Below are 20,748 nucleotides of genomic sequence, written 5' to 3'. Positions count from 1 at the left end.
AGTCTGTGTAAATGTATCAGAAACACTTAATTCCTTGTTTAAAAATTCTGCTGTATGTTTCGATGGCACCTGCAGGCCAACACTAGTCACAGCACTCATTCAAACCTAGATCACGAACATCTGCAGTGGCTTCACTCTGTTGTTCCTTCGTGGATGTTTGGGGGTGTTTATTGTTAGGAGAATATTCTGGGGTTTTGGATGTCTGGGAGCCTGTCTGTTTGCTGCTTTGGCAGATGATGCCCGAAAGCATACAGTAAATTCAGCCTTTCATTAGTTAGGAAATGTCTAATTTGGCAGAAACTTGTTTTTCTGGAAATTTTTCCATTTCTCATGGCTTTTTTTTTTTTTGATTCTGTAGACTTTCCAGTTACGCTGGGGTGTGATGTACCCATGTAAGGGAGCCCCTGTACCCTGTTTTCCATCAGTTTGTTCTGTGGTAGTGTAGGGGGGAATAAACAAATGATACTGAAATAAGAGTGTTGTGAAATGATACTTTGGCTCAGTGCTGGAAAATCCTTTGAAAACTTAGAAAACTTAAGTTTTTTGTTTGTTAGCTCAGCAACATGCTACTTTGATTTCTCTGTTTTCTTGCTGTGGAAGACTCTTGGGTGGTGTTTCTCTTTATTCTAGGTGAAGGCTGGCTTTTCAGAGTTTCCCAGTAATGCTACAAGCTTTTCCAAGCTGATGTCGAATACCTTGTCAAAGGAAGTCAGCATTCCTACTCAAGAGCTGTAAGTCTGCTGGCTATCAATCATTTTTATTATATTCAGGGCTCAGAAATCTACTTAGCTGAAGCCTATTGACTCTACTGAGAAAATATCAAACCCTGTCAAATGTCTTTCCCTGGGTTTGGGCTTAAACATTATACTAAATTCCCTTTACCAGTGACAAGGTGGCCCAGGAGACAGCAATCTTGAGATGGGCTCCTTTCTACAGAAACCAGATGTGTTTTTTCATCTCACTAATATTTCCTGATTTGTTTCATTTCCCTTCTACGTTAGGATTTACCCTATGCCATTGCTTGAACTGGCAGGTGCTTCTTCCAGGCCTTTGTAAGAATAAGGGTCGCATTTGTATTGGGTTTGATTTTTGATAAGGCTGATAAGTGTAAGTTAGACTAGAGTATTACTGCTGTATCCCTTTCCTTTTGCCCTAACTCTTGTCCACAGCTGGTGAATGACAGCTGGTGACATGCTGTAGTATTGCATGCTCCAGGACTAGGACCATCAGATATCCTGCCGTAACTCCTGCTTTCTGTCTCTTAAAGCAAGCACCTATGTTTATATATTTAACTAGCAACATGTAAGAGAGCATTTTAATTCATGGTTTGTTTATTTAGCGTACACAGGAGATGATACTTTTCCTGTATGTGTCTTTGACGTTTAGAGGGACTGTGGGCCACCATTCTGTGGTCTGAACAGCTGGCTTGGCAGCTCCCTCTTAGTTGACAGACTTTTCCCATTTAGAGATCTCAGCCTGTTTTCTGCTGTTACATGTAGGCCTCTTTCAAGCAGAATTAGTCCCCCTGGAACACACACGCCTCGTCACGAAGAGCATATGCAGAATGTGCGCAGATTTCACGAATCCTTACAGCAAGCAGAAGGGAACGCACATCGAGCAGCAAAGACGGACTCATTGGCACTGTCATCACGTACTTCTCTTCTTACTGCTCTCAGGTAAAACAGAGCTATAGCCAACAAGGTAATTCAAAACCTTAGGTTTTCAAAGCGGAACTTGAATGTGAAGAATTCTTGCATCCAATTTTAAGGGAAATAAAAATGAAGATATACAATAGCTGATTAAGAAGTATGAGCGAGACAGTGTGATTTACAGGAGGATGAGATGAGACTGGAGGAGCAGGGACTAGTCAGGGATCTCTGCATCAGGACTGAGGTGCTCTAGCAATGCTGTAAGTTTCCGAAGGGAAGCAGCAACAGCAGTGTTCTAAAATCAGGGTAGAATGCCTTGCCTTATCCATCTTTGTACATCTGTAACACAACACACACTGTTAAGCCAACAGTCCTCTGAGCTGGTTTTCACAGACACAAGAACAAGCCTGTAAGCATTTTCATGGTGCACGGGGCAGGATGTCCCTTCCCAACAGGATGCCTTTCTCCTTACTAGAAGCACTTTTCTCTTGACTAGTTTCTAGGTTCAAATCAGGAAATTTAGAAGAGTATTATTTATGATCTGTAGGAATATAGGACCAAAAGAGACTTTCTGAGTCATTCCATCCCTTCCCCTGCTACTGTAAGCAGTATATCATAAAATCTTTAGATCTTAAGCAAGTAGAAATCCTCAATTTTTATCAAGCTCAGTCATAAAGTCAAGTAATATTCTTGGCTTTATGACTTCTGTTGGGAAGTTATCTCAAATCCAACTCCTTTGATTAAGTAAGTTTAAAACTAGCTCTTTTTTTTTTTTTTTAACTTCCAGCCTAAGTTTCATAGCTAATTCGGCATGTGTTCTCAAGTGTTATCCTTTCACTTAGAGCAATCTCAACACTTACCTACTGATCTATTTTTCAATAATAACCTTTAATCTCATATTTGCATGCTGTTGACTAGAATGATAAAAATAGAACCAGTCTGCCACAGGCTTTTTTTTCCTCTTACCAAATTTCTTACTGTTGCCTACAGAAAAAACTTGAGTGAGCTGGATGAGGTTCAAAGATACTTCAGTCAGAAGCTGACCAAGTCTTTTCCTGACTTCAGTTGCGGTAACACATCCAAACCAAGTCCTGAGGAGTGGGAGAGTGATCATCAGGGCTTGATGAGCGGAGAAGTGGATCCCGACGAATGCCATCTTTTGGAAAAATCGAGTCAGTTGGTGTCTCAGGTCAGCAGCCTACTCAATGGTAAGTTGTCACTTGGCTTGGAATTTTTTGTCAGAAGCTGCCTGCAAGTGTCTTCAAAGTTCTGACGTAATCAGGACCACTTCCTGGTGCTGGGAATCAGTAAGTGTTGGTCTGCTGGCAGAATGCTTTAGAGACCCTTTCAAATCCCTGTCCATGGTGATAGTGTTGAACTGAAACGTTCAGAAGGAAGGTTAGGTGGGAGTCCAGGTGCTTTCAGGGTAGCCTAAATATCAATGTCTGTTCAGTAGAAAAATAATCCACAGAACGATACTGAGCTGGATCTGTGATTCTTTGCTAATAGGAATTGGCATAGCTCTGTTTTCAGGTGAAATTTGTGCCCTATGATGAAATGCTGAAACAAGACTCTTTTAGGATGGGTAAGACAAAGCTCTTAGTGAGCAGGTTCTTTTCCGTTTATCACATTCAATACATTTCCTCTTACAGAGGCATCAATGCAATTAATTTTCCCTGTCATTAGTGCTGTTGGACACAGAATGACATCTTTAATAAGGATGGAGTGTGACAACAGGGAAGGAAACAGTATCTCTTTGTACACTTTGTTTTCAGATGTGTTTTTTCACTCTGCCTGGCATTTCTAACAGCTCTGTTGTAACCACTCTTCACCTCAGCACTAGCCAGCTCACTGATTGCGGTTAATTTAATGTTAGCTTAATTGTTTGTGCCACTCTGATCTCATACCAGAGAGGTGCTGTGAAGTAGCAAAATGATTAGGAAATCAAATTCATGCTGGTGCTTTTAAAATAATTTATCAGAGTAGAGAATAAACTGTGGCTCGGAGCGCTGCCAGTTGAAAAGTTATTCTGTGCTGTTTCTGCCTGCAGCGACCTACAGGGAAGCAGCGCTTCAAGAGATGGAGTTGAAGGGCGTATTTCTATTGTGCCAGAATTTGCCATTCTTGTTACCACCTTGATCTTCTCTTTTTCTTTTTCTTCAAGATTTTGCTCTTTTTGTTCCCCTCCTCATCTTTATTAGTTGATTCTGCTGCTTCTTTACATGCTCTCCTCTACATCTGTCTCAACCTCTGCCTTCTCCTTTTCCAAATGTCCTCCACCATTACCTTATAGCAGCACTTTTGCCTCAGAGTAACTAATTTTGCCATTTAACCCAATACCAGTGAACTAATTTCTCAAAGAATGCAAGAAATTAATAGGATCTGCTAACTAGGAACATAAAAATAGGTGATAGCGGCTTTTTAAAGGATTTGTAAAATCCCCAGAGATTTTCAGGACTGCACAGATTTTATGAATGTTTAGGTTCCTAATCCAATCACCTTTTCTCCCAGCTCTTTGTTTTCAGACTTTACAATTTTATCACCACACCTGAGCAGTAGTCCTGAGTGAATTTCTGGTTTACAAATATTTAATTAACAATTGTCTGTAATTTGATTTGAGTTGGTAAATTGAACTGAAAGCTGGAGAATATCAGTAGCAACGGGGTCTTCTGGGTGTCTATATGAAACTGGGGAAGTTATGCGAGGAAAAGGTGGTAAGATTACCCATCTTTGCTGTCTTAGATTATTCCACTTTCCTTCCTATGTGGTCTGAACTGTCCAAAACATTTTTAGTCATGCCAAGCAAAAGGTAGTTTCTCCATTTGCTTTAGGTGAACTTTGTATATCGGAATATTTTCACTGTCCAATGTTTTTTTCTTTACATTGTGGTAGATATTTCTAGTTATTTCCCAGTCATTTCATGCTGAACATTTCCTTTTTTCCTTAGCATTTCTGTCCTTCTGTTGGCCTTGTCAGTGGTAGAGAGAGCAGAATGCAATCACATCGGCAGCGTTTGACAAAGCTGTGTGTGTTTAACTCCTAACCATTCTTACATGTGTGGTTTTCTGCAGAAAGACCAAATAAATGAGATAAAAGGTGAACTGTCACTCCATGCATTTACTGATGCTGTTTTCTATTAATCAGACTTACAGACTATAACTAAAAATAGTACAGAGTCTTCTAACGTGCATCAAGATGGCAGCAGAAAGCTGGGGTCTACACGTGCACCCCCCCAGAAGGATGAAGCAGCCAGACCTGAAGTACGCCAAGGCCAAGCTGAGCTGGCCTCCCGCAGCGTTTGCAGTGATACGCAGCGGCCGGGCCCTCTTGGGAGATCCGTGTTTGAGAGAAACATGTTACATGAACTCCTAGACCAAGCTGTCCCTGGAGATGAGCATCATTCGCCAGTGGACGATATCCAGGAAGATGAAGGTGCTTTTGCTGTACAGCCACACAGTGAAGAAGAATATGAAGAAGATGTTATAGAACCCCGAACTCTTAATGAAGTAACAACTGTAACGGACAAAACTAGTCCCTGGTCCAGCGTGCTGTCTGAGGCAGAGCAGGGTGCTGCCCAGCAGCCCGTGGACTTGAGGCCTGAAGATCAGCACTCCAGGGATATGGATTGGTTCCAAAGAGGAAACAGCAGACGGAGCAGCACCTTGTCCAGCATGCTACAAGGTGACAACCAAAGCATGGCCACCCCCCTTAGCCCATGCGTTAGCCTTCTCACAGATGAGGGCAGTCCTTGGCCAGTAACAGAAGGCTTTCAGAGCTGGAAAAGTGGCACAGAAACAACTGGGAAGGAGCTGTTTCAGCCTGCTCATTTGTCAGAAGTGCATCAAACAGCCAGTGGCCCTCTAGAAAATGGAAATTGTGATTGGGATCAAGCATTTAACACTAAATGTATAGAGCAAAATGTGGAGGTTCATAGAGGCTCCGGAGAGGTGCTGGCATTTCCAGGAGACGTCGGTTTGAGCAATCCAAAAACCACAGAAGAAAAGGAGGAGGAAGACGGTGAGGTTGTAAATGAGGATCGTCAAGACGAGGAAGAAACTGGTTCTGATGAGATCTGTGTTAAGAGTGTATCAGCCCAAGCGGGCTCGGAAGGACACAGTGAAAGCTTTTCTGATGACAGTAGCGAAGACCCACCAGAAGAGTCAGAAAAGTCTGTCAAACCGAAAATGGTTTTGTATCCTTCTTTTCTTTTTCTTAAATGCACATTACATTCAAGGAGCATGTCTGTCTTTTTAGTTAGAATCTCACTGGCCTCAGGAAAGAGAAATCCACTATGTGGAGCTCTTCCCTGGGAAATGAGTCCAGAATTGGTGACCTGGGAAGGTGTTGGAAGACCCTGTTGTGTTGTGTTTCACACAATATAGTGGTGACTTCCTTGCCATTTGCAACCAATGCATTCTGTGATCCATGAGAGTTATTTCATTTTTGGGTAGTTTAAATGTGTCTTCTTGTATTTTTTCCCCATGTCGTTTTCCTTCATATATTATAGCTCTTGTGTTTATTTTGTATTAAGAAACCTGTAGATTATTTTGCTTTTAAAATACTTTCCCACGTTTCTTGCACAGATCCCAAATCTGTCTTTCAGTTTCACTAAGCTGTGTTGGAATTTTTGGAGGACAAAGCACTGAAAATATGTGAGGTATTATCGTAGAGCAAGTTAGTGTCCCATGCTCTGTGAGGCCAGGTGAGAGAACCAAGTGTTCAGAACAATAGAATATCAATTAAAATGAACGGAATTCACCCTCTGGGATCCGTTAACAGCTGTCACATCGAGGGCTGTTCCACATCTGCCGCTCCTGTGGAGCTCTGTGCAACCATGCGCTGCCACAGGTTGTTCCTTAACCCTTCTGCTCAGATCTGATCCTGTTGCTATTCCCAACTTCTTCCTTTCACCCCAGCAGATGGAAGCCTCCATGAGACTGCTCAGTGTTTCTTCTCATCCTTCCACAGCTCTGAAAGTAAGTATGGGACCTCCTTTCCTTTAGCGGAGTCCATCCGTTCGAGCAGGACCAAACGTACTTCCTTTCTTTGCCTGGCAGCACTCAGGTTAGCACTGATGGCTTCCAAATTGTGCAAGGAGAAGCCTTCTGATACCTCCTCTCTCTGTGAGAGCCATTTTCAGCATTCATGGCTGCATCATCTGTGATGCTTATGCATTGATGTTAGACCGCTATGCATTTACTTACTATGCATTTACTTGTTACTTATGCATTTACTTATGCATACTCACGTTAACCAGTTTGTATACTCAGTGGATGTGGCTCTTCTCCATTAGGATTGGTGGAAGTGGCAGGTGCCCACTCCACACTTCTTTGGGCTTTACTGGGAGGTAAGGTGCCTAATTTTGAGGACACAAGCTGTAACTTGTAATTACAACTCCAACTTCTGTCTTTGAGTTCAGGGGGAAATGAGGGAGTTTGCAGCAGGAGAACCTCTCCTAGAGGGATCAAGTAACTGTTCTCGGGCAGAGGGAACAGTAGACTAGTGGGAATGGTCGCTCCTCATCCAGGGAAGCTGCTGATCGTTTTTGCTGTTTCATAGGTGGGTTTATGTGCGTAAACATTTATTCACTGCAAGAGGTTCGTGGCTCAGTTGTTTTGAGGTCTGCGCATTATTCTTTGCCAGCCACAGTTTTGCAACGGATGTTAACGGGGCTGTGGGTGCTGCAGCAGCTGGGCTGTTTGTTTACTACTCCAATAATGTCATAATGTGTTGGTTTCCTTCCTTATGACCTATGAAACAAACACTCTAAGGAACATTTATGTAATTGGAAACAGCGTGCTTGATTAAACAGAACAGGAACAGTCAGGATCTAATAGCTCTGAAGTTATGGAAACTATTTTAAATTAATAAACATGTTTACAGCTCAGGTGAAATATCTGACTTGCTGCTGTTTTGTGATGTAAAAAATGTCTGTTTTCTGATCTACATATTAATATCTTTTCCTAAAGCTCTTGAAACTTGTTTGTGATGAAAATAGAGACCCGTATCAGAGGGGTCTTGGGCACAGTATGCTTCAAGGATCCTAAGATTCGTCTTGATTCTAACACTGACTGCAGTGCGTCTTAGTGCTGGTGAAGCATACTTTTCATGCCGTGTCTGAATATTGTGGATGAAAGCAGAAGCGGAATCTCAGATGTGTTTCTCCTTTGGAATCTGCTTCAAATTCTCTCTGTTCGTCTCTGTCCACTGATGATATCCCCTTCCTCTCTTGTCTTGTGGTCGTGCCCCCATTTCTGAGGTTTGCTTTCTCTGCAGGGTTAGCTCCGGTTCTTCCTGTGTCTTTCTGTGCATCTGCAAATCATCGCTCAGGCCTACGGTTTAATAGTATTACCAGCTTTACTTGAATTCCCTCTCTCTCTGCACTGCTAAGCTTAGTGGCTGGAAACACACTCCTGAAAGTGATTAATAATTAGGGAGAATACTAGCAAGGCACTGTTTGGATATAGCTGACCTTAAACCAGTTTAATTCCTGGATGAACTCCAGCTAATCCTTCGCTGTAGCACTTGTAGGGGTCTGTCAAGACAGAACTCAGTTGTGCCTTGTGTTGTGCATCCAGCATCAGACACCCTATATGAAGAACAAGTTTTTCGCTTATGCTGATGGTAAAATAGAGTTCAGGAAAACTGCTTTCTCATAGTTTTGTTCTTAATTAGCCTCAAGAACACCAGTTTCTAAATCTGGGTTTGCTTGGTTTCTGCACAGTCGAGCAGACGCGAGTATGACAGCAAGGCTGAAACCGGAGCTGTTCTCGCCCGAAGATCAGCAGTCCCCTCTGGCTCACGTGGCAGCTGGCAAACTTCTCTCCTGGCCTCCCTAATGTTCCTGCCACCTCTCCCTCTCTTGTCTGACTCCCTGCACAAAACGATGAAGGAACGATGAGAAGGGGAAGCAGGCGGTCCTGTCAAAGGAGCTGGCAGCGTTTTGAGACAAGAAGGTTTTCTTGGCTCATGCTGCGAGGACACGGGGAGCTGAGAAGGTGCTGCAGCAGTTCAGGCCTCAGCCTGGATACTGTAGTCACCTTTCAGGGACCTGAGTTTTGCAGAGCCTCACAAAATCTAAAAAATTTTGACCTTTTTTCTCCATTGCATCAGCCTCAGGCTTCCAGTTTTTGAGGTCCTTCCCAGCTCTCCTCGTCCACGCTGGTCACCAGCTGTCCTGTGTGACCAGCAGCCCTGGTTCGATTTCTGCTGCTGTTCAGGTTCAGCCAGCGGCTTTGCACTTTTCTCAGTCCTTTTTCAGGCAGTTCCCGATACAACATACAGAAAATTATCCGAGTTCATGGCTAAACTTCACAGCATCCAGCACGGCATCATGTTTACTGTAAAGCTACAGCTATTTCTTGAATGAGTCAGAGCCGTTGTTAGGTGGCCCAGATTACCATCCAAACCTTGTTTCTGCCCGTTGCCCCTGGCCTTCCTTCTCCTCCCTCTTTGCCTTTACTGCGTTCGTGTGTTCCGTATTCTTTTATATACTGTTGCTGATTTTTCAGAGCAAAAATTTAATCTCTCCAGGTATGATGTTTGACACAGAAAGCACTGCAGCATTGATTCTGGTTAGGGTTTGGGGCAATTGCGTGCTAAGAGTGAAACCATTTAAATGTGATTCCAGTGAGGTGCTGGCTGGTAAACCCATCCCAAGGCTTGCTGCCTTTCAGAGTTGGCCCAGGCTGCTGGTGATGGAGCTGGGGTTTTTGGGTGCAGGAGGAAGTATTTAAAGAATCGGAGAGTTAATAAACGTCATTAAAATATCCTGATTTTTTTTCCCCCCCTCACTTCTATGAATATTCCGAAAGCATAAGAAACTTATATGGAAACCACTTTTACTCACAATAATTAATATTTGTATATGCATAGTTTTACCTTCAGTGTAAATTAGAAATAACACTTCTATAGCACAGGCAAATTCATAATAACAGGCTTTTATCTGTTCTGAAAACACAGATGGCTAGCAACAGTGCTAACATCCTTTCTGGGTGCTAATGTTTCTTCTTGGTGTACTCCCGTTTCAGTCACAGCCACTAAAGCTCTCCTTTTTCCTTGCTCAGCTTACCCAGAGAACAGAGCTAAGGCTTTTACTGCCTACATTTGTCCTCCTAACCTGCTGAACAGAAATGACGACATTCTCTTCCGTTTTCACCATCAGAAAAAGAAGAAAACGTGGCTGCATTCTCCATGTCTGTTTCAGAGTTGGTGGCTGTGGTCCCAGATTTGATATAAACCTTTTCCTGTCCAGAAAGCAGAAGTAGGTGAAAGGTCACTCCGGGGGTAGGTTGTAGCCTCTTAACACAGATCTGTCTTCCCTCCTTCATCACTGTGCACAAACAAAACGAGCCAGTATCCTTGCTGAGCCACAGGGCTGAAACGGTCTCCACCTCAGTTACCGGAATTCTTTGACCTTGAAATAAGCCATCGCCCCAAGACCTATAAAATGCTAATAAACCTGTTTGCTGTGCTCCAGTCCCTGGCACACGCCAATTAGATAATCCATGGCTGGTTTAAGTGTCCTGCTCTATCACTGCCATTTCTAAAAAAAGAAAAGTGAAGCATGATCTTCTGTGCCTAAGTCCTCTTTCATCGTTCTGGTTAAATGTGTGCATTTCGTGGCTGAGCATCAGATACTTGGAGTCTGTGACACTTTTGGCTTAGAGACGGAGAAGGAAAAACCCAGGACAGGCGCCGCTTGTGCTCAGGTCGCAGTCTGAAATAGCAGTGCCTGTTTCGGAGGCAAGGACCGATGTAAACACGACACTTCAGCTGTGCGCTCTCGAAACGACACAGAAGGTTACGACTCTGTTTGAAACTGCCCGTTTGATGTATCAAGTGAGCATTTTAAAAATGCAGCACTGAGGCTAGAAAGTCTCACTAAATGTTGTATGTGCAAGGAATTTGCATATTTCAAAGAAAAATAGCTTTATACAGAGGCGAGTATACAAGTGTAGCTCTTTCCTGTAGCTTCCAAAACTGCCGGTGAAGCTGAAGCTGCAGACGTAATTCCATAAGGCTTCTGATCACCTGTGCAAGCTGGGAGTTGGTAACTGTGCTTTTAAATGTCTCTTGTTTGGATTCACACCTCTGCATGTAGAATAGCAGCAAAAAGAGCTGCTAAACCTTTCCTGCTGCTGGAAGTTCATTTTTAGGGAGGTCCTTGCCGTAGATGACATGCATCTTAACAGCTCTGCATTGCTGCCAGTGGACGTGGTGGTAGAAAAATTGGAGGAGGAATATTTTAGCCACTTCTATCTGCAACAGTGTGCAAGTGGTACGTTTGCAAAGCACACCTCGTGTACTGACGGTCAGGAGCGTAGAAAGTGCCGTCCGTCGCCTAGGTGTCACCTAATGGCAGCAGACACCTGCGGTTCACGTTGTATTTTCGCTTTGAGGGCACAGTGCTCTTTCAGGGTATTTTATTGCACTGGTGGCAAAATGGGGAGGAGGAGCAGCACTGGCTGCAGCAGCCTCTCTGGCCAACTAGACCAGATCAGGACCAACTCAGCTGTGTGATGTGCTCCTAGCTTCACCTGGGGCAGGAGAAAGTACTGTGGCGCCTCTGGAGTGTTAATTCTAAGAACAAAGGAGAAAATCTCATTTAATTCCTCCTTTAGAACCGATTTTAAAAATTCTTACAACCAGGGTAAGATTATTTTACAGCTGGTTTTGGGTCACTGGGTTAGTGCACGCCAGAAGAAAAAAGTCCTTTCATTTCTGCACACGTGCCCAGCTGTGCTGTCTGGGGGGTGGTGGCGGCTCTGGGATTCTCAAGACAGTCTTGCTCTGTTTTCCTTTATCTTTTCCCACATGATACGTTACCTTCTCTTGAGTTGCAGGGCCTGCAGCTGCTCCCACTGAGATTCGTTAGAGATGTCCCATTGGGTCAGCGAAAGCCTCCTGTGTTTATTCCGCACGTTCAGAGTGTGAGGTGCTGTCTCTGGCTCCGAGCTGTGCACAAAGACATCTGCAGCGCGAGCAGGAGTGAGAGGGGAGTTGGGAGAGGTAGGAAGGGCGGTTTCCCAACCCTTTGAAGTAGGGTCAGTTGGATGATTTGGGGAATTTGACAGAGCGCCATTGCTACAGCGTAAACCTGCTTCTGTTTCAGTAGCGTCGTTCCCGCCAGCTTTCCACAGGCAGGTAGCTTTGCAGACGATCTTTTTTAGCTACATGAGTGGTGTAGCCTCCTCCAGCGTAGAACAGGGCGCTCATCAGAGGACAAACGGCATCATCACAGCTTGCTGGAAGGAAAAGAAGTTCCTGAAGTCCAGTGCCACTACAGGCAAGCGGCACAGGGCTGTCTAGCTGCTATTTCACCAGGATATTGGATTTAAGAGCCAGAATTTCCTTGGGGGTTTTTGGGTTTCGTTACAGTTACGCACTTTCCTAGGCCAAGGGATGGGGCAGTCTGTGCCAGTTCCTTGCAAATACATAAAACTGGTGTTCAGAACCGAACGCTGCCTGGTGCACTAAAGCCAGAAGCCTTTTACCAGTCCTCTGGGCTTTCACTTTGAGCATTTTTCTCCATGAACCGCTTACACAGAGATCAAGGCCCTGCACAGAGCCAGCCCGGGCCGGTTACTGTCCCGTCTCCAGCCCATGCTAATGTTTCAGCTGTTTCAGACACAGTTGGCACAGAGAACAGCATGGGAAGAATGAGCTACTGACCCAATCTTCTCTCGACAGCCTGGAGCACAATACGCTGTCAAAGGGAGGTGGTTTGGCCAGCAAGCACCTCTCTCTGCTGGTCTTTGAGTTTGTAACGTTGCCAGGTCTGCATTTAACCTCTCTCAGCTTCTTAACGTTTTGCTTCAGGAAAACCACCCTAGAGCAGGTTTAAGGAGAAAGAAACACAAGGCAAAGATTCTCATAAATACACGTGTATGTTTCTTCAGTGTGATAGAAATGGGCAGCATTTTGAAGCATTACTGCCCTTAGCTATTTTCCTAGGTACAGTGAGAGGTTTTTGGCAGCACTGTTCATGTAATTTACACAATTAGCCGTATGAAACTGGGAGATGGTTATTTAGGGCATAGGGATTTGTAGCTGGCTTGCCATAAGCCTTTCTGCTGCTGTTGGATGTGAAACCACACGAGCTGTTCCCACCCTCGTCATCCTTTTTATTAACCAGACCCGTCGTCTTTGTGAGTGTTGATCCGTCTGTCTCCCGAATCCGGCTGTGCAGGAGCAGACTGCGTCAGCATTTCTGAAAATCATCCTTTGGGAAATTTTGACAGGCGGTTACAGCCTCTCTTGGTCTTGTCTGTTTGCAGAAATTTAGCTGATGTTAAATTAGCTTACAGTCAGCCCCTTGCGCTTTGCCCTGGCTCTAGCGACCAGGGGTACCCCCAGGATCAGGGTGTGGCTTTTACCTGCGGATGTTTCCCCGTAAGGGTCTCCACCAGCGATGCTGGCGTGGGGCTGATACTCCATGTGCTCATCATCCAAGGCTGTGAAGTGCAGTCAACCGAACACAAGGCAACTTCCAAACCGCTTATTCCTAAAAAAGCCATTTCCCTCCCCAAAGTGCACATCAAAGCAGGGAGCACACAGGAACGGAATCCTGGCGCCGGTTCCCTCGGGAGGGAGCGGATCACCTTAGGAGACCTTCCCAACGGGCCTGTGCCCAGCGAGGCAGCTCAGCCATGTAGGTGAAAGGCCGGGTGGGCTTATCAGCTTTCCAAACCGCCCCCCCTGCCAGGAGCCCTCCCTGGCCCCGCAGCTCATGAGCAGCACGTCCTGAAAGCTTCACCCGCTACAGGCAGCCGAAGCCGCGTCCCTCCGCTCGGTGCTTCCCGGGCTCAGCCTGGCTCTGAACCAGCGGGGGAGAAACGCCAGTGCCTCTGTGTGCCAAAATCACCTGTCGTCGACGCTGCTGTGACAGCGGGGAGAAAGCCTGGCTGCCGGAAGGGTGTGCACGCAGACCGAGGGTGATGTTTTCAAATGTTTGAAATGGTGGGTTTCATCTCGGGGGCTGCTTCTCGGGGGTCCCTGCAGGCAGCTCAGGCTGGCCCGCCTGGTTTGGCAGCAGGCTGGGCTCTGTTGCGTGGGAGCCTTGCCTCTCCGCTGCACGGGGGTTTGGTTTTTAGGATTCTGCAAATTAAAATAAAATAATAATAATGGAAAACCCAAGTTCGGAGAGTCAGAACCTGGTGAACAAGCTGGTGTGATTCCTTTTGGCTGAGGATAGACCTTCATGAATTCGGGGTTCGCTTGTCTGAGCCGGATCGTGTGGTTTGGGCGGACCTGTGTAATTTTGGTCTGTACCTTTTGCGTTCTGTAGCGTTGAGAAGGAATAGCATCGCAGCATCCAATACCGCGTGGGGCAGAGAAATATTTCACCATCGTGGATGCTTTTTTTTTTTTTTTTTTTTTTTCTGAACAGTTGAACAGGTTTTTTTCCCAGCAGTTGTCTCTCTGTGTAGAACAAGAGAAAAACCCTTCCAAGGAGAACGACAAAAGAACCACGAGCAAAAGGAGACACATCCTGAGTGGGTTTTTCTCCTGTGTATCCAGCTTCCCACGCGAGCCCGGGGTTTGCCAGGGCTCCAGCGTCCTGTTCCTTCTCTCTGCAGAGCGGAAGCGGAGCAGTGCCAGGGGGTGCCCCGTGCCGGAGGCCGAATCGTCCCAGGCCCACGGCCGATCTCTCGGAAGAAGAAACCAAAAGAATCGCCAGGATCTTCTCTGCTCAGCTGTCCAAGAAGGAAGAGCATTGGCAAGAGGCCGTCGGCAGCGGGCTGCTTCCCCAGCCACGACCTGACACGTTGGCAAACACCAGGTCCTCCAGGGAGGAGGAGATGGAAGCTTGTAGAGGTTTCAGACCCTGATTTTTAATTTGCCTAATTGGTTTCCCCTTAGAGGGACTGATGGTCCATGAGGGGGGACTGAGAGGCCGTGTGTCTTGCAGGGGCAGGTCCCCGATGAGACTCATTGCTCTGACAACCGATGGGCTGTTACCTGCTCCCCACCTACTCCATTTGGGGGACATATTCGTGTGAAATTTCTCTAATGCATCATTTGCTGATTCTAGAGGAATGCCTGTGCCCAAGGTGCTGCTGTAAATACAGGCCAAAGATACTGTAAAATACTGAAGTGTGTACAAAAGGGTTTTGCTAGAAATATGGAACTTTGATATTCTAAATTATTTTTGTACATTTTTATGTCAGGTACCTTTTGGAGAACGGACTTCGATGCAAACCGAGCGAGGTTATTTTTGTACTGTCTCCAGTGTTTGTGTTTCAATAAAACTCCCCTGGTTTCTTGCGCTCCGGTGCGAAGTGTCCTGCTGCCAGGTCACAAGCCTGCCCTTGACAGGTGGACGAGGCTCCTTCCCGCAAAACCTCCAGGAATGGAGAGCAAGCGCCGTAAAAACGCTTCCAGGAAGACGGTGTAGCTGGGGGCGTGCGGTGTAGCTGGGGGCACGCGGAAAGGTCGCTGCTTTGCAGAGTAATTGAATCCGGCGGGTGTAGCGCAGCACACGGAGAATGAGTCGGGCCTCGGGGCTGAGCGAATGCTTCAAGTGGGGGCTGCCTTTCACACCGTGCCGGCCGTTCCAGGTTTAAGGAGCCAACGTGCCGGCACCCCCTTGGCCTCCCGCCTCTGCCGTTTTCTTTTTCACAGGGGAGAATCCTAAAGGCGTAATTCACTGCTCACCCAACCCGCCCGTGCTGGGCCGGACCCCGGCGGTAAAACCCGATCCGTGCAGCCCCCACAGCCCTGAGCCCCCTGCGAGCGCAGCCCCCGCCCCTGCCTTGCCGGGGGGGGGTTGGGGGGTGGACGCACCGAGCACCCCAAACCGCACGCCCCGAGCGTCACCCTGCGAGGAGTGACACGAGGAGCGACACGCGGGCTTCCTTCTCCCGCTGCTGATCCTGGTGGCGGCGTCCAGGCGCTCAGGCGAGATGCCAGCTTGCTTGGGAGCAGGGTGACAGCGGAGGTGACGTGAGATAAACGGCTTCTTCCTCTTGTGGGGCAGCAGCAGAGCAGCGGGCAGCTGGGGAGCGCGGGCGGCGCCGGGGGGGCCGCTGGTGGAGCAAAGGGGGCTCCAGGGTGTCACACCAGCCCGAAATCCCTCCTGCGTGACTGAGCTCCCGCACCAGAGCAGCGGCACCGGCAGGGATGTGTGACCTTCCGTGTGCACGTCCCTGTGGGCTTTGCTAAAGAGCACAAAGGGTTAATTAAACGCACTGATTCTTTTTTTTTTTTTTTTTTTTTTTTTAAGAAAATGGAAGAAAAAGGGTATTTCTTGAGCCACCACTCCACCCTTGACCTCCAGCATCACCCCGAGGCCTGTCCCCGCCAGCAGCACCTTGGCCTCAAGCACAGACCCAGGCTGCGCCAAAGGGCGCCAGGGGACTCGCTGTAGGATGCACAAACACGGGACGGACAGGTTTGGACCGGCTTTGGGATGGGTTTAGGACAGTAGTTTAGGACGGGTTTGGAACAGGTTTGGAACGGGTTTAGGATGGGTTTAGGACGAGTTTAGGACAGTAGTTTAGGATGGGTTTAGGACGGGTTTGGGACAGTAGTTTAGGACGGGTTTAGGATGGGTTTGGAATGGGTTTGGGACAGTAGTTTAGGACGGGTTTGGAATGGTTTAGGATGGGTTTAGGACGGGTTTGGGACAGTAGTTTAGGACGGGTTTAGGACGGGTTTGGAACGGGTTTAGGACAGTAGTTTAGGACGGGTTTGGAGTGGTTTAGGATGGGTTTAGGACGGGTTTAGGACAGTAGTTTAGGACGGGTTTAGGACCAGTTTAGGACAGTAGTTTAGGACGGGTTTAGGACGGGTTTAGAACAGTAGTTTAGGACGGGTTTAGGACCGGTTTAGGACAGTAGTTTAGGACGGGTTTTAGGACGGGTTTAGGACAGGTTCAGGACGGGTTTGGAACGGGTTTAGGATAGGTTTAGGACGGGTTTAGGTTGGGTTTAGGACGAGTTTAGGATGGGTTAGGATGGGTTTACCTCCGGCTGCTCACGTGGCCCCTGCCCTCCGGCTGCTCCACGTGAGCTCCGGGGACACGTTTCACCCTGCGGAGGAAATCCCGCCGGCAAGCTCAGCAGCTGCCGGGATGGCTCACGGCTGCACGGTCCCTGCCAAGGGCAGAGGGCTCTGACCCCGCCGCCGGAGGGGCGCTGGGTGCTGCTCTGCCTCCCACCCACAAGCCTTGGGCAAGCGTTTGTGCCTCCCGTCCTGCCCAGCGCACGTTTAGGTTACACCCCCCAGTTCCTCCCCCATCCCTGAGGTCCCAGCGGCCACCGGACGGGCAGGGCGGCATTGTCAGGTGCTGCCGCCCCACAGCTTTGCTCCCATGGGTGCTGGCGGTCTGGGCAGGACCCCCCCTACCCCTGCCCGAGCCCTGTGGGGGGAGCAGAGGGCTGAAACCCAGCCCACAGGGTCATGAGGGCTGGGTGGCCCCACTGTCCCCAGCTCAAATGCCACCAGGGGAACTGGGTTTCGCTGTCACCTGATCCCCGTGGCTGCTGGAATGTTCTGCGGGTGCTATATAAGGGGGCCAAGGAGCCGGCTCTCGGGGCGATGGCTGCGCTGAGAGGGGTGTAAGGCAGGAGCCAGGACACGGTGCCGAGGTCCCTACGGTGAGGCCACAGGGGACCCAGGCCCGGGCAGGTCACCCTGCGGGAGAAGCTCTCACCGAGTGCACCCGTTTGGGCCAGGGTGGGGTAAAGCAGGGTGGGCATTTGTGAATCCCGGGCTGAGCAAGGGAGCCCCGTGCCTCAGTTTCCCCAGGGATGCAGGCGAGGAAATGGGGCGGGATTTGGCTTTTGGAGTTGTCCAAAGCCAGCGAGAGCCACCATGGCACATTGTCACCTCTGTCCCCAAACTGGACACCTGCTTGAAGCCCCACCCGAGGCTCCCCCACAAATTCCTTCGCCCCCTTTCCTTCCAGCCCCTCTGCCACGATGGTGGGTCTGAAGCCCCCCGAGGTGCCCCCAACGGCCACCATGAAGTTTGTCAGCGCGGGGATGGCCGGCTGCATCGCCGACCTCTGCACCTTCCCCCTGGACACCGCCAAAGTCCGGCTGCAGGTACGATCCGCTGGCGCCCCAAAATCCCGCGGGTGGTGGGAGCGCCCCGCACCGGTGGGGCCCCCCACCGGCTCCACCCCCACGCTGGCCGTGTTTTGTTGCGGGGGGCAGAGGGCAGGGTGACACGGTCGGCATCCCCTAGATCCAGGGTGAGGTGCGGATCCCCCGCAGCACCAGCACCGTGGAGTACCGGGGCGTTCTGGGGACGCTGAGCACCATGGTGCGGACGGAGGGACCCCGCAGCCTCTACAGCGGGCTGGCGGCTGGGCTGCAGCGGCAGATGAGCTTCGCCTCCATCCGCATCGGGCTGTACGACTCGGTGAAGCAGCTCTACACCCCTAAGGGTGCCGAGAGTGAGTGTCCAGGCGGTTGGGACCCCCCACCCCCGTGCACAACCCTCAGCCCCACAGCCCACCCCAGGGTGAACAACCCACCCTGCTGCTTGCCCGGGGGGGGCCCTGCACAGCCGAGGGTCCCAGCACCTTCCTTCCGCAGGCACAGGGCTGGCAGCACGGGTGCTGGCGGGCTGCACCACGGGTGCGGTGGCGGTGACGTGCGCCCAGCCCACCGACGTGGTCAAGGTGCGGTTCCAGGCCAACGGGGCGCTGCCGGATGGCGCCCGCCGGTACAGTGGCACCGTGGATGCCTACCGCACCATCGCCAGGGAGGAGGGCGTCCGCGGGCTCTGGAGAGGTAGGGACGGATGGGAACGGGGATGGGGACTGGGATGGGAACAGGGATAGGGATGAGGATGTGGACAGGGATGGGATGAGAACAGGAGTGGAAACAGGAATGGGTATGAGAACGGAGGTGAGGAAGGGGACAGGGACGGGATGGGGATGGAGGCTGGGACAAGGATGAAATGGGAATGGGGATGGGGACAGCAGGGCTGGGGCATCCATCCAGGACGCTGCAGGAGGGGATGTGACCACCATCCCCAACGCCACCACCCTCCCCGACAGGGACGCTGCCCAACATCGCCCGCAACGCCATCATCAACTGCGGGGAGCTCGTCACCTACGACCTCATTAAGGACGCGCTGCTGCGGGCACAGCTGATGACAGGTCAGGACAGCGCGGGGGGATGTGGCCGGGTGCCGTCCCCGTCCCCACGATCCTCAACCCCCGGCTCTGCCCTGCAGACAACGTCCCCTGCCACTTCGTGGCTGCCTTCGGGGCTGGCTTCTGCGCCACGGTGGTGGCATCGCCGGTGGATGTGGTGAAGACGCGGTACATGAACGCCGGCCCTGGGCAGTACCGGAACGCGCTGAGCTGCCTCCTCGCCCTGCTCATGCAGGACGGCGTCGCCGGCTTCTACAAGGGGTGAGTAGGGGGACCCCCCCGACCACCGGCAGACGTGGTGCAATGATGTGCACGAACACCAGCGCGGACCAGCTCCGCTTCACACCGCGGCACCGCGGCCAAGGCCCTAACCCGTGCGCTGCCACCGGCGCACCAGGCAGGACTTGGGGGGCCGCGGGGGTGTCCCCACCATGGCCCCTCCAGCGCTGCTTTTCCCGGCGCAGGTTCGTCCCCTCCTTCCTGCGGCTCGGCTCCTGGAACGTGGTGATGTTCATCTCCTACGAGCAGCTGCAGCGCGCCGCGGTGCTGGTCCGGCCGGCCCAATCCTGACCCCCGCCCCAGCCCCTCTCGCCAGCGTTGGCGGGACACAGGAGTAAATTATATTAATTGCTGAAGCCCGGGGGGAGCCAGGATGCCGCACGCCCCTGGCCCGGTGGGGACCCCCGAGAGATGGAAGGAGGAACGAGGGTACGTGCAGAGAAACGTGGGAGAAGGGAAGTTTCCAGCGAGCAGTCTAGGGAGGAAGAAAAAAAATGTTTGTAGGTTTTCTAGCTGGGAAGAGCATCGCGTCCCGGCGGTGGCAGAGACAAGGCGCGTGGTGCGGGCAGACGGGACGGAGCTGAGGGCAGGGGGATGCGGCGATTCCTGTTATTCCTGGCGCTTCTAATAAACCGCCCCTATGGGGTCTGACCGCGGCCGGGCTCGGGGCTCCCTCACCTTTTCGAAGGGGGGTGTCGGGGGGGGGTAGGGCCGTTCTCCCAGCCCTGGGGTGCCGCTGGGAAGGGATCAGCCTCAGCAGAGGCGATTTCTGTGTCCAGGGAGGGGGGAAGCATTGAAACGGGGTGCGAGGCACCACTGCGCCCCGCCGGGCGGGGGGCACCCCCAGCCCAAGGAGGGCTCGTCGCCTCACAGCGGGGTGTGCAGCCGTCATGCCACAGTGACAGCATCCCTCCCGGGCTGTGCTGGGGACCCTCACCCCTCCCGGGCTGTGCTGGGGACCCTCACCCCTCCCGGGCTGTGCTGGGGACCCCCATGCCCAGGGATCCCCCCTGCTCCCTCCCAGGCTGTGCTGGGGACCACCCCTGGTGACCCCCATAACCTTGCTGGGGACCCCTTATGTCCTCTCCTAAGCAACCCTCCACTCTCCCTCGGTGCTTTTGGGGATCCCCTATCCCAGCCCCTCCCAATCCTCCTCCCTCTGCTCCATCCAGGGTACCCCAGCCTTGCCCCCCCCCCCCCCCCCTTCCATGCAGTGAGGTGCTTGTGGGGTGCCTGGCCACAACCCCCTCCTCACCCCTCCCTGCAGGTGGGGACCCCAGCCTGCACCCTCACATCCCCCCAGGGCCCCTGGCACCCACCGCCAGCAGCGGTGTCAGTCTGGCTGCCTGCGGGGGAGAGGAAGGGGGGGGCTGAAGGCAGCAGGCTTTGATGCGCCAGGGGGAAGAGGAAACCCAGATTTTCTCCCATTCTGCTCCTGAAAAGGCTGTGGGTGGTGCGGGGGGGGTGAAGGCCGAAAAAATCACAGCAGGGGAATCACGCCGGCGGTGAAAGCTTTGAGTAAATCCTGTGGCCTTCTCTTCCCTGGTTTTGGCCTTTCCCTCGCTGCCCTGTGCACAGCCACCCCCCACCCACGCGCTTCCCACGCATGAGCCGAGCTGGGAGTGCTCCTGCCCTCCCCAAAATCCTCCACCCCCCTCCGCAGCGCCACGGTGCCACAGAGCAGAGCCCAGAAGGCCAGGGGGACAC

The 20,748-nt window shown here is 50.7% G+C and overlaps 2 protein-coding genes across 8 annotated transcripts in view; both read left to right on the top strand.

Annotated features, from left to right (window-relative positions):
- C2CD3 (C2 domain containing 3 centriole elongation regulator) overlaps positions 1 to 14,920 on the top strand; it is a 52,398-nt gene extending 37,478 nt beyond the window's left edge. For 2 of the 6 annotated variants that reach the window (XM_055802017.1, XM_055802016.1), the window contains exons 28-33: positions 631 to 731; positions 1,500 to 1,676; positions 2,640 to 2,857; positions 4,794 to 5,841; positions 6,523 to 6,625; positions 14,231 to 14,920. In XM_055802017.1, the coding sequence (XP_055657992.1) occupies positions 631 to 731; positions 1,500 to 1,676; positions 2,640 to 2,857; positions 4,794 to 5,841; positions 6,523 to 6,625; positions 14,231 to 14,482 (1,899 nt within the window). In that variant the 3' untranslated portion in view covers positions 14,483 to 14,920. Of the gene's footprint in view, positions 1 to 630; positions 732 to 1,499; positions 1,677 to 2,639; positions 2,858 to 3,301; positions 5,842 to 6,522; positions 6,626 to 7,618; positions 10,220 to 14,080 lie in introns of those variants that run through there. The other 4 variants (XM_055802018.1, XM_055802020.1, XM_055802019.1 and 1 more) reach the window with 4 other exon arrangements.
- Positions 14,921 to 15,490: 570 nt separating this feature from the next.
- On the top strand, positions 15,491 to 19,699 carry LOC101913524 (mitochondrial uncoupling protein 3). Of its 2 annotated transcripts, none has more exons than XM_027776872.2 (7): positions 15,491 to 16,044; positions 17,563 to 17,701; positions 17,844 to 18,054; positions 18,197 to 18,394; positions 18,664 to 18,765; positions 18,843 to 19,023; positions 19,227 to 19,699. In XM_027776872.2, the coding sequence occupies exons 1-7, from the start codon at positions 16,022 to 16,024 to the stop codon at positions 19,330 to 19,332; spliced, it is 960 nt and encodes a 319-aa protein (XP_027632673.2). In that variant the 5' UTR covers positions 15,491 to 16,021; the 3' UTR covers positions 19,333 to 19,699. The 2 variants fall into 2 exon arrangements, with proteins under 2 accessions (XP_027632673.2, XP_027632674.1); XM_027776873.2 differs by lacking the exon at positions 15,491 to 16,044 and adding an exon at positions 16,518 to 17,251.
- Positions 19,700 to 20,748: the final 1,049 nt, after the last annotated feature.

Source organism: Falco peregrinus, chromosome 4 (genome assembly GCF_023634155.1).
Source record: "Falco peregrinus isolate bFalPer1 chromosome 4, bFalPer1.pri, whole genome shotgun sequence".
Lineage (NCBI taxonomy): Eukaryota > Metazoa > Chordata > Aves > Falconiformes > Falconidae > Falco > Falco peregrinus.
Note: the sequence above shows the minus strand (reverse complement) of the source record. Positions and strands in the feature narration are given on the sequence as shown.

What these genes read in the sequence shown, in the direction of transcription:
- LOC101913524 (XM_027776872.2), top strand. Translation starts at nt 16,022, where the DNA reads ATGCACAAACACGGGACGGACAG. An exon ending in CGTCCGCGGGCTCTGGAGAG is followed by an intron (nt 18,395 to 18,663) that starts GTAGGGACGGAT and finishes CCTCCCCGACAG; the next exon opens with GGACGCTGCCCAACATCGCC. An exon ending in GTCGCCGGCTTCTACAAGGG is followed by an intron (nt 19,024 to 19,226) that starts GTGAGTAGGGGG and finishes TTCCCGGCGCAG; the next exon opens with GTTCGTCCCCTCCTTCCTGC.